This window comes from Vipera berus (genome assembly GCF_964194415.1).
Source record: "Vipera berus genome assembly, chromosome: 5".
Classification (NCBI taxonomy): Eukaryota; Metazoa; Chordata; class Lepidosauria; order Squamata; family Viperidae; genus Vipera; species Vipera berus.
Window position 1 is genome coordinate 97,876,445 of NC_138207.1, and position 14,873 is coordinate 97,891,317.

Below are 14,873 nucleotides of genomic sequence, written 5' to 3' on the forward strand. Positions count from 1 at the left end.
ACAATCCAGATCAGAGAACACCAACGACCCCACAGTTCTCCTTCTCTTTCTCCTCCTCTGCCTCTTCTCCACAAACCTTAACTCTATTCTAGCACTGATAACATTACCTAGATTGGTAATGAAACATCCACCCAAGCTCAGAGAGCACCAAAGGCCCTACAGTTCAAATATTCTCTTCCATTGGTAACACAGTGTGTGTTTTACTGTAAGGTAACCCTCGTGTTTTTTCTTTTTTTCACAGTTCCCCATCGATGAAATATGAGTCACTTGCGGTTGGTGGCTAACACTCTGAAATGTTGTGGCATTTCTTCCTTTGTGAAGAGGAATGGAAACAGGGCAGCATTTTTGCCAAGTCGGCCTTACGTTTCCCCCGGGGTCAAAGAACCATTTCTGAGTGGGAGCAATTCGAGCTATGTTGAAGAAATGTATTACGCATGGCTTGAAGACCCAAGTAGTGTGCATAAGGTAAGATTTATATATCTTAAGACTTATTAGGGCACTTCCACTTTTTTTTTTTAAAAAAAATAATAATTAAAATTGATGTTTGTGCTTCCGTTTCGCCTCAGTGCTGTGTGTTCTCCCTCTTTACATAGACTTGAAATTCAGGTGAGGAAGTTCTTTAGGCGTTCCGAAATAAAACTTTTATTAAGAGGGGAACACCAGCAGCTTTCTTCCACAATTATTTTACATTCCTCTTATAATGTTATAATTTTATTATGATTATCTTGTCTCGTGAAGTCTAGTATATATATGATTGCTGGGCAGCGTGATCTGCTGCAGACGGAAGCATGGATGGAAAGGAACTTTATTTGTGCAGAGTTTGCCAATTAAGTTAGGAGTTGTCGTGCTTCGTTATTTCTCCAACGTGGCATAGCAGTATTGCATTCTCACTTCTAAACTTTAATAATTTGGAGCTTCAGGGATGAATTACTTTTGTTCGCAAAGCCTAAGCTGTTAAATTGGTTGAGAATGTCAGCACCTTGCTGAACCTATGTGAATAAAAGAAACCTTTGTTACCAGACATTTAAATAAACTTTTATGTTATAAAATTTTATAACTTAACACTGTTACTTAATAGCTTATGCTTTTCCTGCAGAACACTATTTTTTTATTAGCTGCTAGATGTGAACTACTTTTCCATGGGGTTTTTTTTAAATCAGTGCTTAGGTTCACAAAATGCAGGAATTGATCTTAGAAGTGGTATAGGCAAATATTCCACAGATTTACATGGATTCCCTCTTAAGAATTCTAGAGTATTTTAAAATAAACTTTTTTGGGGGAGGGGGCATCTCCTAGGGAGAAGAAAGGTTTTGCAGTGACTGAATTGCTATGGACAGTGCTTTTTTTTTTGTAAGAAAAAAAAGGTGCCGGAACTCACATCTTGTTAATCTTTTATTATTATTATTATTTTAATCCCATTTATATCCCGCCCTTCTCCGAAGACTCAGGACAGCTTACAAGCTTAGCAGTAGCCTTCATTCTATGTATATGCCTGCTTATTAGGGCTTTCGCCCCCCCCCAAGCGTCATTATTACAAAGTCAGCTTATTGCCCCCAACAATCTGGGTCCTCCTTTTACCTACCTGGGAAGGATGGAAGGCTGAGTCAACCTTGAGCCTGGTGGGACTCGAACCTGCACTAATTGCAGGCAGCTGGTGTTACTTAAGGAGGCATTAGCCCACTGCGCCACCAAGGCTCTGCTTATGAGCTCTAGTCAAGAAAGACATTGTGACTTAATTTTTTATTTATTTTATTTTATTTTAATTCCATTTATATCCCGCCCTTCTCCGAAGAGTCAGGGCGGCTTACAAGCTTAGCAGTAGCCTTCATTCTATGTATATGCCTGCTTGTTAGGGCTTTCACGCACACCCCAGCGGCATTATTACAAAGTCAGCTTAATTGCCCCCAACAATCTGGGTCCTCCTTTTACCTACCTCGGAAGGATGGAAGGCTGAGTCAACCTTGAGCCTGGTGGGACTCGAACCTGCACTAATTGCAGGCAGCTGGTGTTACTTAAGGAGGCATTAGCCCACTGCTCCACCAAGGCTCTTATAAACAATATAAACATCTGGCTGACTGGGCAATGAACAACAATAAAAGCATAACATAATCCAGCTGTCTTTGGACACTTAGTACTGGAGTGGTTAATATGAATAAGATCTGGAAAAGTAGAGATTTTAAAAAAACAGCCTCGTTCGAGCAATAGCCTTCCCCATAATGATGTATGGGTGTGAGAGTTGGATACTAAGAATGGCTGATCAAAGAAGAATCCACCCCTTTGAACTGTGCTGCTGGCACAAATCATTGCTTATGCCATGGACAGCTGGAGTAACTAACAGAGAGCTGTTTAATCATATAAAATCAGATGCATCACTAGAAGCTAAAATCACAAGACTGCACCTGATTTACTTTGCCTATCTCCTGCATGCAAATTCATTGGAGAAGGCAGTGAACTAGGAATGGTTAGTGGAACAGGAAGAAGGGGAAAGGAAAGAAGACGCTGGCTTGATAGCATCAAATCTGATACAAAGATGAACATCCAACAATTAAAAACAACAACAACTGCTTGACAGGGTAGCATGGAGACACTTGCCTATCAGGTCACCAACACTCGGACACGACTAAACGGTTAAAATGACAATATTGCAAATCCTAGACAGGAAGCAATTAAAAAAAAATGAAAATAACCATCGTGTTTAGATTTCAAAGGGACGCGGTGGCTCAGTGGGTTAGGGCACTGAGCTTGTCGATCAGAAGGTTGGCAGTTTGGCGGGTCGAATCCCGAGTGCCGCATAGCAGAGTGAGCGCTTGTTACTCGTCCCAGCTTCTGCCAACCTAGCAGTTCGAAAGCACGTCAAAATGCAAGTAGAAAAATAGGGACCACTCCGGTGGGAAGGTAACAGCGTTCCGTGCGCCTTTGGCGTCTAGTCATGCCGGCCACATGACCACGGAGATGTCCTTGGACAAGCGCTGGCTCTTCGGCTTTGAAACGGAGATGAGCACCGGCCCCTAGAGTTGGAAACGACTAGCACGCACGTGTGGGGGGAACCTTTACCTTTACCTTAGATTTCAACTGTATTTTCCTGAAAAAAAAATTATGTTTTTTTTCCTGTTGATCCATTGGGTCAGGCTTTTAAGAACCACTGTGCCTTTCTTTTCCTGTCCTCTGTACCACTACCGCAAAATAGCATCTAAAGCAGGTCTGGGAATAAAATAGCAGAAGCCCTAAAAAAAGGTATAATATCTGCTCATGGAATAATGTCAGGACCATATATCTCAGGGAAGGGGTTGACAAGATTGAGTTATTGCTATTGCAAAATTGAGGGGGAAAAATATGTGCTTGGATGCCTATGGAATTTTTCTGTTGTGGTCTTCTCAGCCTGCAGCCAATCTTCCATGAAGGTACTACCATTTCCTTGATTCTATTTAGCTGCTATGGTGAAGGTTGTTTGGCTTCGTTTCCTTAATGCAATTATTAACGTTCAATACAGTCGAGTTTAAAAATAAATAAATCCAGGTACTAGAAATGGAATGGTTACAGAGCCCTAACACGAAACTTTTACGGGAGCCATTTTTAGTCCTGGGTTTTGTAATAAATCCAATCAAAGTCTTATGAATGTAGTAATCCACATTAATGTGTCCATAAGGATAGATCATCGTTTATACTTCAAACTCAGTTTTTTGCCTTAAAATAACTCTTTTGTCTTCAGTTCTGATTGCTCAATACAGGTAGTTCTTGACTTATGACCACAACCGAGCCCTACAGTTCTGCTGCTAAGTGAGACCTTTGTTAAATTAATTTTGCCCCATTTCACAAGCTTCCTTGCCACACTTGTTAAGTGAATGGAATGGAATGGAATGGAATGGAATGGAATGGAATGGAATGGAATGGAATAGAATAGAATAGAATAGAATAGAATAGAATAGAATAGAATAGAATAGAATAGAATAGAATAGAATAGAATAGAATAGAGCTGGAAGGGACCTTGGAGGCCTTCTAGTCCAGCCCCTTGCTCAAGCAGGAGAACCTATACCATTTCAGACAAGTGACCGTCTAGCCTCTTCTTAAAAATCTCCATGATTTCTGAAAGCAGCTATTAATTGTCTTCACAGTCAGGAAGTTTCTCCTTAATTCCAGGTTGCTTTTCTCTTTGATTAGTTTCCCTCTGTTGCTTCTTGTCCTGCCCTCTGGTGCTTTGGTGAATAACGTGACCCCCTCTTCTTGGTGGCAGCCCCTCAAATACTGGAACACTGCTATCATGTCTCCCCTATTTCTTCTTTTCTTTAGACTAGCCAAACCCAAGTCCCGCAGCCGTTCTTCGTAGGTTTTAGTCTCCAGGCCTTGGATCATCTCAGTTGCTCTTCTCTGAATTTTTTCCAAGGTCTCAACATCTTTTTTGTAGTATGGTGACCAAAATTGGTTGCAGTATTCCAGGTGTGGTGTTACTAGTGTTTTATAAAGCAGTAATAATACCTCGCGTGATCTTGATTCTATGCCTTTGTTTATACAACCCAGGATTGTATTAGCTGTTTTGGCTGCTGCTGCAACACGGCTGGCTCGTGGTCAAGTGATAGTCCACTAGGTCCCCCTCACAGTTGCTGTTTTTGAGCCAAGTCTCACCCAATCTGTGTTTGTCCCTTTGATTTTTCGTGCCTAAAATGTAAAACTTGGCTTTTCTCCAGGTTGAAACTCAATTTGTTGAATAGGGAATTTGCTGAATGGGAAAATGTAGCAAGCGAAGCCTTTGTTCTGGCTTTATTTTATTTATTTATTTTTATTTTAATTCCATTTATATCCCGCCCTTCTCCGAAGACTCAGGGCGGCTTACAAGCTTAGCAGTAGCCTTCATACTATGTATCTGCCTGCTTATTAGGGCTTTTGCCCCCCCCCCCCAAGCAGCATTATTACAAAGTCAGCTTATTGCCCCCAACAATCTGGGTCCTCATTTTTTACCTACCTCGGAAGGATGGAAGGCTGAGTCAACCTTGAGCCTGGTGGGACTCGAACCTGCACTAATTACAGGCAGCTGGTGTTACTTAAGGAGGCATTAGCCCACTGCTCCACCAAGGCTCTTAGCCTTTGACTTGACGCCTAGTAAACTATACCTTTCTCAACAAGTGGAGTTGGGATGTTTTCACTTAGACCAGGGCTTTTCAACTTTTTCACCCATTGTACCACTTTTAGGATGTGGCAACATCCGAGTACCACCAGTCGCCTAGCAAGGTGTCAAAAACTTGATGACCAAAAAAAAAGGGAAAAAAGTGATGAGGTACAGGTAGTCCTCGACTTACAACAGTTCGCTTAGTGACTGTTTGAAATTATAGTGGCCCTGGAAAAACTGCCCCCCCCCAAGCCACAGCTGAGCAGGACACCTGCCTGCCCGCCTGGCGGCGCTCTTTCTCCTGTCCGAGGTTTTCATTGTTGTGAGCATTTCTGTTGAGGATTGGCAGCGGGGGTGGGGTTGGGGGGGTGTTTGGGTTTTATTTCCCCCCCCCCCCGTTTTATGGGTGTTTGCAGCAGGTTTGGGTCACTTCCCACGACCCTGGGACACTGTGACCATCACAAATGTGAATCAGTTGCCAAGCATCTGAATGTAAATCACAAGACCCTGGAGATGCTGCAACATTCCAGCTGATCGGCGCTTCTTCTTCTGGGCTCAGCAGACGTGCCGGGATCAGCGCTGAGCTCCAGCTGGAGCCCGGCGCTGATCCCGGCGCTTCCGGTGAGCCCTGACAGCCCTGAACAAGCTCTGATCCTGACGCTTCCGCTGAGCCCTGACAGCCCTGCAGCTCCAGCCGTCTCTCGCTCAGGCTTGTGCGGTGCTGCCACCGGTTCAGCTCACTCCCCTCCTCCGCTACCACTTTTCTAGGATGGTCGCGTACCACCTGCCAGGTGCCAATGTACCACGGGTGGTACCCGTGTGCCACTGGTTGAAAAGCCCTGACTTAGAAGACCAAGTTGACACAGTATTACACCGTTGGAGAACTAACCATTTCTCACTCCTCTCTCTCTCTCTCTCTCTCCTACCCTCTGCCCTTCTCAGTCTTGGGATTTATTTTTCCGTAATGCTACTGATAAGGCTGCTTCTGGACGGCCCCTTCCTTCATCTTTGCCAGAGCTTTCTGAAAGCAAGACATCGCTCATCCAGAGCCATGGGCTGACCAAAGCACCTGGTAAGGCTGAGAAGCTGGTCGAAGACCATCTGGCAGTCCAGTCCTTGATCAGAGCTTATCAGGTAAGTAAGCGAACAAGAGGACTTCCCAGGAACGGTCTGATCTTGTCAAGCTTCCTCCGTCTAATTTCTAAGGGGTGGAAAGAGCACCACCAGGCATAACGGTCCCTCGTTGTTCTTGGGTGGTTTTAACAGGGGACAATACTTTTCACTCTGGTGCCGTTTCTGTGCCTTGTTTCCATAACCGCCAAATTCAGTAGCATCCATCACGTATGAAGCCAAAGACAGAGGAAGGAAGGAAGGACTACGGACTTAAAACTGTTCACCCTAAGCAACAGTCTTAGAAATTACACTGCATAAAACAGCATGGCACGGTTATTTACCAGCAACAACTAAATAAGAACCTATTCTTTAATAAAATAGAGGAAGGGGAAAGGGAGGGAGGGAGGGAGGGAGGGAGGAAGGAAGGAAGGAAGGAAGGAAGGAAGGAAGGAGGGAAGGAAGGAAGGAGGGAAGGAGGGAGGGAAGGAAGGCAGATTATGCCTACCTCTGTAACGTATCCCCAACAGAAGACCTACTGTACGTTCTTCTGCTATTTTTTCCTGTTCCTTCTTTAGAACATAAATTTGGTTTATTTCTACTATAAACGCCAGCTGAGCAGAATTGAGGAAAACCGTTTACCGTACAGTCTTTCTAAGTGAAATATGTTCAAAGCAACAGAAAGAGCCGTCATCTCTCGCAGATAGGAAGCAACAGCTCATCCGAGGCTGTATGTGCAAACAAGGCATTCCGAAGGAAAAGTCCTATTTCCTAATTCTCTTGACTTTTTAATTATATTCAGGGTCCCAGGAGCGCTTTTATCAGAACTGGGTGTGTGCGCGCGCGTCCCTGGTTTCTATATTGACCAGATGACTTGAGTGAGAGGGAATTTAATGTTTAATAACAGAAAAGAGCCGTGGCTGCGTAGTGGTTAGAATGCAGTATTGCAGGCGAATTCTGCCGACTGCCAGCAGTTCGAGTCTCGCCGGCTCAAGGTTGACTCAGCCTTCCATCCTTCCAAGGTTGATAAAATGGGTGACCCGGGGCAAGAGGCCGACTCTGCAAACTGCTGAGAGAGGGCTGCAAAGCACTGTGAAGTGGTAGATAAATCTAAATGTTATTGCTATAACTTACTTGGTTCTAATCACCCACCTATGCACTTCGGAATGGGACAAGCCACCACAGCCAATTCGCCACGGCCAACTCGTCATGGCCAATTCGCTAGTGGCCAGCTCAGCACTGGACAACTCACCATGGGATTCATTTACTTCCTTTTATTCTTGTTGACTCCGTTTTCAACCAAGTTATTTGATCTCTTATATCAAAGGAAATCATTCCTCTGGACTACCAACGTTTGTAATCCTTTGGTAAATGACACAAAGAACTTATTCCGCCTCGGAATTGTTCTGCGGTGAGTTGGCCAGGGCAAGTTGGCTGGGCTGAATTGTCTGAGAGCCCCGTGCACATCTGCGTAGAAAAGATTTAAGCAAATGAAAGCCTGAATTGGAGTTGTCAAAATGGTTCTACGCAGGGCTTTTTTTTCTCATAGAACGCTCAGAACGGAGTTCCGGCACCTTTTTGGGATGGAACCTTGTAGGGTAGGCAAGGCGGGTTGTATGACATGTGTGAGTTCCGGCACCTTTTTCTTTTACAAAAAAAGCACTGGTTCTACGTAAGATCATATCGTGCACGAAGATAAGAGTAACGACAAGAAGGACCAATTTGGGGATGATTCGCTGAAATTCCCCAGTGCCAGTTCGCGTTATCAGCAGACAGGGTTCTGTCTGTTTGCTATAAGGAACGCACCTTAGAATTTTCAATTTTAACACTAATTCTAAAATTAATTCCTTGCAACTGGGCACGAAGGTGCTTTTCACTGCTAACTGGGCCAAATCTGGTAAACTAACCAAGATAAGCTTGTACTGCTAAGCTTGTAAGCCGCCCTGAGTCTTCGGAGAAGGGCGGGATATAAATGGAATTAAAATAAATAAATAAATAAGATTTCTTCTAGTTCGCGTGCCCAAATGACAGGTGTACTTATTTCCAGTTTGTAGGGCACTACAAAGCTCAGCTTGATCCTCTGGGGATTCATGCCGTTTCTTTTGATGCTTCTATGAACCATTGTAATTCCACGAATTTCGGTGAGCTTCTCCTCTGATTTACCCCGTTTGGCGGTGATGCTTGTTCTTTTCTTCGCCTTTCCTACTTCCCTTCTTTCCCACTCTTAACCTCTTCAGATCCGGGGACACCACGTGGCTCAGTTGGATCCCTTAGGAATCCTGGATGCCGACCTGGATTCATTCGTTCCATCGGATTTAATCACTACTATAGATAAGCTGGGTGAGAGTTTTAAACCTCGTTGGCCGTAAATTAATATCCATAGTCAGAGGAACGTCTCAGGGAAGCGAAATGCAACTAGCAAGAGAGTTGAGCATTGGCATTTCCTTTAGTGAGATTGTCCTCTAATTATGGGTATTAGTTTATCGTGAATCGATTAGCATTTTTTTATATGTGCGTCCGTGGGTTTTTGCGTATGTTCACACGTACGTTGTGTTACTTCGCTGAAGGGGAGGTCTCTCTCTGTGTCTGTCCGTATAGGCCCGAAGAGGGGAGTTTTTTTTTTAAATAGCCGAAATCTGGGGTGAACTTTAAGAAATGTTCAGAAGTCATCCCAAAGGTGCTTTTTCAAGACACAACTGGGATTTTTTTGTTTTTGCCTTGAAGACGTTTCGCTTCTCGTCCAAGAAGCTTCTTCCGAAGAACCGAAGAAGCTTCTTGCTTGAGAAGGGAAACATCTTCAAGGAAAAATAATAATAAACCTTTATTGTCAAAGTACAACATGTGTACATGGAGATTAGCTGAGCCTCTCCCCGTGCTCCCTCCCCCCAACACACAGTGACCACAAACCCTCCATCCTACCACACCATGTGAAACTACACCACACACCGGCCTCCCAAGTCAATTCCGCATAAGTTCACAGAGATTATGTCCCATTTAAAAGCCTAACAGCCCACGGATAAAAGCTGTTTTTCAGCCTGTTGGTACGGCTGGCTATACTCCTGCATCTCCTACCCGATGGTAGGAGAGTAAAGAGATACCGTCCAGGGTGTGAGTCGTCCCTGAGAATTTTCCTCACTCTTCCAAGGCAACAAGCCCCAGCCATGTCATCCAGTGGTGTCAGGGGACAGCCCACAATGTCCAGTTGCCTCCTGGACATACAGCTATGACCTGTATGACTAAGCTGTATGACATACAGCTATGACCTGTATGACTAAAAATCTCCATGCACGTGTTCAGAAGTTAGTTCCACCCTCGAAAAAATTAACCAAGAAATTCAAACCAAAAGAGGAAATACTGAGAAAGAATATATATATATGTATATGTATATATGTATATATATATGTATATGTGTATATGTATATATATGGCTGACTGATGAAAACTAATAAGTTTGAAATGCATTTCAGTCTCCCTTAATTCTTTGTTAGTAATTTACATAAATATATATGTATATATATATATATGTATATATGTGTATATATATATATATATATATATATATATATATATATATATATATATATATATATATATATATATATATATATATATATATATATATATATATTTCAATAGATAAGGCTTGAACTTGCATCATGATGCCTTGAGAAAACTTCTCTCCTGGTTGCCGAAATCTCCCAAGTGAGCGTCAGATGTATGTTTACATCCATGTTTGAGCAGTATAATGGTGGCACTCACACATCACATTAGTCGTTCTGTATGTCAGCCGTGTCTTAGGGCATAGCTTGCTCAAATCTAGTTACCTATGGCTCCCTCAGTAAATCGTGGCTACAGCCAGTCATTCAATGTGCTGTGTGAATCCAGTCAGTGTGTTAGCACGTCTTCTCCCCGTGAAAAGATAATTCTTTGCAGAGAAAGTCTGAAAGGGAACAAGGTGAGCACGTATCAGGTGGACCTTGGGATATAGGGGCCTTGTTCGATTTTTGGCTTGCTGTCTTCCTTTCTCTTTGCTAATCATGTTCATGTCACAGAGTTTTATGGCTTATACGAATCTGACTTGGACAAAGTGTACCGGTTGCCTACCACCACCTTCATAGGAGGAAATGAGACGATGCTTTCTTTGCGGGAGATTATCAGGCGGCTGGAGGTCAGTGTGGTTGCTTCTTCTTCTAAATGGGACTTGGGTAATTTTCAATCTTCCAGCAACACTGACAGAGCAATCCACTAGTATATAAAAAGAGATCAACCCCCCCCCCTTCCTTCTAGCTCTGATGATATAATCTAGTTGGGTCATGAAACATCTGCCAGAAAACCATCAAGCTCAGAGAGCACCAAGGACCCCTCAGTCTTCAGTCTTTATCTTTTTTGAATAGAATAGAATATGGAATGGAATGGAATGGAATGGAATGGAATAGAATAGGAATGGGAATAGGAATGGGAATAGGAATAGGATAGGAATAGGATAGGATAGGATAGGATAGGATAGAATAGAATAGAATAGAATAGAATAGAATAGAATAGAATAGAATAGAATAGAATAGAATAGAATAGAATAGAATAGAATAGAATAGAATAGAATAGAATAGAATATGGAATGGAATGGAATGGAATGGAATGGAATAGGATAGGATAGGATAGGATGGATAGGATAGAATAGGATAGAATAGAATAGAATATGGAATGGAATGGAATAGGGAATAGGGAATAGGGAATAGGGAATAGAACGGAACAGAACGGAACAGAACAGAACAGAACAGAACAGAACAGAATAAAATTCTTTATTGGGCAAGTGTGATTGGACATACGAGGAATTTGCTTCCAGTGCATAAACTCTCAGTGTACAGTACATACAAGCAACAAGTGATAAATCATGATTCTAATCATGAAAAACATTCATCGTAAATCATAAGATGCAACGCTCAGTGATGGTCAAAGCGGTTGTATCATTTCTTTGTTACAATTTGACTTAACTAGCTGTTGGCTGTAAATTGATATCCCTAGTCAGAGGAATGTCTCAGGGGAAACCAGATGCAGCCAGATTTCCTGGAGCTTTTGAAGGAGGTAATACTATGGGTAAGGAAAACACAAACCGTTTTATGTAAAATGTAGCAATAGACTGTAAAAGTAAAGTTTATTGACCTGTCTGTCTGTCGTATTCCCCCTTTTAATTTATACACCCATTGCCTTGCTGTCCAGAATACCTACTGTCAACACATAGGGCTGGAGTTTATGTTTATTAATGATGTGGAACAGTGTGATTGGATACGGCAGAAGTTTGAGATGCCTGGCGTCATGAAATTTAACAACGAAGAAAAACGGACGTTGTTGGCCAGACTGGTACGATCCACAAGGTATATTTGGAAGGATGGGATAAACGTGTGCTGTTGAGATCTGTCTTAGCTGTCTTAGCTGCTTAATAAATACTTAGGGGTTTCCCACCCCCCCTACATTCTTACGGCAGGCTGAGGCAAAGCAACCATAAAACCACAGTCAGCTTTTTTTTTTTTGGCCCTCATCACAGTTAATGAACCTACCCATGAATGCTTGTGCTCTCAAGAAGATTTAAATATTAATTTCACATTGTTCCTCAAATACAACATTTGCTTCCTTGGGAGTATTTATTCAGCAAGACAGCCGTGGATCACTGTGCCGAGTTTAATTAAAATAAAAATGAATTCCAGTCAGATGCTTTTAATAATTGGGTTAACATGGCATTTGAGTGACAGGCTGTTAACCGCATGTCACCCAGAAGTTTTGCTCATTTATCTTCCTGGAAGTGGGGGAAAAAGCCTTCAGTCGTACAGTTTCTGCTGCTTGTGCTGATTAACATGCGAAGGATCTCTTTAATAAAGTAGGAAGGCATTTCTTAGTATCTTCTTATACACAAGAAGAACAGATTCGAAGCATACCTTAATAATGGCTATATGGACGGATTCAGATCCTGTATGTGTCTCCTCTCCTCTCCTCTCCCCTTTCTCCTGTGCTCTCCTCTTTGTCCTCCTCTCCTCTCTTCTCCTCTCCTCTCCTCTCCTCTCCTCTCCTCTCCCCTTTCTCTCTTCTCTTCTCTTCTCTTCTCTTCTCTTCTCTTCTCTTCTCTTCTCTTCTCTTCTCTTCTCTTCTCTTCTCTTCTCTTCTCTTCTCTTCTCTTCTCTTCGCCTCTCCTCTCCTCTCCTCTCCTCGCCTCTCCTCTCCTCTCCTCTCCTCTCCTCTCCTCTCCTCTCCTCTCCCCTCTTCCTAATCGTCCTCTCCTCTCCTCTTCCCTTTCTCCTGTGCTCTCCTCCTAATTCTCCTCTCCTCTCTCCTCTCCTCTCCTCTTTCTCCTGTGCTCTCCTTTTTGTCCTCCTGTCCTCTCCTGTCCCCTCCCCTCCCCTTTCTCTCTTCTCTTCTCTTCTCTTCTCTTCTCTTCTCTTCTCTTCTCTTCTCTTCTCTTCTCTTCTCTTCTCTTCTCTTCTCTTCTCTTCTCTTCTCTTCTCTTCTCTTCTCCTCTCCTCTCCTCTCCTCTCCTCTCCTCCTCCTCTCCTCTCCTCTCCTCTCCTCTCCTCTCCTCTCCTCTCCTCTCCTCTCCTCTCCCCTCCTCCTAATCATCCTCTCCTCTCCTCTCCTCTTTCTCCTGTGCTCTCCTTTTTGTCCTCCTGTCCTCTCCTGTCCCCTCCCCTCCCCTTTCTCTCTTCTCTTCTCTTCTCTTCTCTTCTCTTCTCTTCTCTTCTCTTCTCTTCTCTTCTCTTCTCTTCTCTTCTCTTCTCTTCTCTTCTCTTCTCTTCTCTTCTCTTCTCTTCTCTTCTCTCTCTTCTCTTCTCTCTCTTCTCCCCTCCCCTCCTCTCCCCTCCCCTCCTCCCCTCCCCTTTCCTGTCTTTTCCTGTGCTCTCCTGTGCTCTCTGCTTTCTCCTGTGCTCTCCTCCTAATCCTCCTCTCCTCTCCTTTCCTCTCTTCTCTCCTCTTTCTCTTGTGCTCTCCTCTTTGTCCTCCTCTCTTCTGTTCTCCTCTCCCCTTTCTCTCTCCTCTCCTCTCCTCTCCTCTCCTCTCCTCTCCTCTCCTCTCCTTTCTCCCTCTCTCCTGGGCTCTCCTCCCTCCTCTCCTCTCCTCTCCTCTCCTCTCCTCTCCTCTCCTCTCCTCTCCTCTCCTCTCCTCTCCTCTCCTTTCCTCCTTCCCTCCCTCCCTTTATTTTATTAAGGAATACATTCCTGTTTACTTGTTGCTGATAAATAACTGTGCAACACTCTTTTCTTCAAGTGCAATTTCTAAGATTGCCATCGCTTGATGTTAATATACCTGCTAGCTCAGTGGATGTCTGCTTCTTGTTTTAGCAACAGACTTGAGTTTGCGCGTAATAAACCATTGCTTTTTCACTTCCTTAGGTTTGAGGATTTCCTCGCTAGGAAATGGTCATCAGAAAAGCGCTTTGGCCTGGAAGGATGTGAAGTCATGATTCCCGCTCTTAAAACAATCATTGATAAATCAAGTGAAATGGGAATTGAGTATGTTATCATGGGCATGCCTCACAGGTAATAGCCTGGCTGATTCATCTGATCCCATAGCAATGCACTCGCTTGCAGTTCCTGAATATTATTAGGAATTTGGGCCTACCCCCCTTTTTTTTTAAGACCTTGGCTCTCAGGAGCAAATCACATTTGTGTGTTGACAACGAATGAATCCCTTAGTACTAGCATTACCGCTTAGGTTTATATACCGCTTATGTATACTGCTTTACTGCCCTCTCTAAGCATTTTACAGAGTCAGCATATTTGTCAAGTTTCTGACGTACGGGCTTTTCAAGTGACTCTGAGGCATTGTTTACCTTAAAAGTCCTTTATTCAGCGTAATACACCGACAAATGCTTGCTCGAAGGAAGCTGGAATCTGAAATCTCCGCCCCCTTGCACAATATATTAAAACAATATATTAAACAATATGATAGATAGATAGATAGATAGATAGATAGATAGATAGATGATATAGATATAGATATATAGATAGCTATAGCTATAGATATATAGATTAGATATACCTGTAGATATAGATATAGATATATATTGTATATATATTAAATATATTAAAACACAATTCTCCACCTGCTAACATCAAATGTTATTGCTTGACAATATTACTCTCAACAATCTGGATCCTCATTTTACCAACCTCAGAAGGACGGAACGATGAGTCAACTTTGACCCGGTCAGGATCGAACTCCTGGCAGTGGGCAGAGTCAGCCTGCCCTACTGCATTCTAACCACAGTGCACCTTAACATTGCCTCAAGTCCTTTTCGACCCAGGGCTACGGAGAGCTCAGGATAGGGAGCAGAAGGGAATTCCCTCTCTAATCATCAGTCGTGGTTCACAAACCGCCTTGAGAATGCGACTCACTGGAACTGGAACTAACATTTGCCAGGGATCTTGTCCGAGGAGGCTGAGTTTGAATGAGAAGCCGATTTGGCTACATTGAAATGTAACCCATGTCAGGCTTCCTCGATTACAAGCCGTCACATTCTATGAAAAAGGAGTTTGTTTTCTCAGCAGAGTGACACATTCCTGAACAAGAAGATTGCATTGTACATAGGAAGAATTAATTTATCTTACAGAGGCAGGGGAATTCTGCTTTTCATCAATGAATGCATAGTCTACTTTCCTAAATCATCCAGGTCATG

At 43.1% G+C, this 14,873-nt stretch overlaps 1 protein-coding gene across 2 annotated transcripts in view; it reads left to right on the plus strand.

Annotated features, from left to right (window-relative positions):
- The first annotated feature begins 235 nt into the window (after positions 1 to 235).
- Positions 236 to 14,873, plus strand: part of OGDHL (oxoglutarate dehydrogenase L) — a 60,688-nt gene continuing 46,050 nt past the window's right edge. Inside the window, exons 1-6 of one of the 2 annotated variants that reach the window (XM_081329730.1) lie at positions 236 to 465; positions 6,044 to 6,235; positions 8,449 to 8,551; positions 10,264 to 10,379; positions 11,429 to 11,583; positions 13,588 to 13,734. In XM_081329730.1, coding sequence (XP_081185856.1) covers positions 259 to 465; positions 6,044 to 6,235; positions 8,449 to 8,551; positions 10,264 to 10,379; positions 11,429 to 11,583; positions 13,588 to 13,734 — 920 coding nt within the window. In that variant the 5' untranslated portion in view covers positions 236 to 258. Of the gene's footprint in view, positions 466 to 6,043; positions 6,236 to 8,448; positions 8,552 to 10,263; positions 10,380 to 11,428; positions 11,584 to 13,587; positions 13,735 to 14,873 lie in introns of those variants that run through there. The other variant, XM_081329731.1, reaches the window with a different exon arrangement.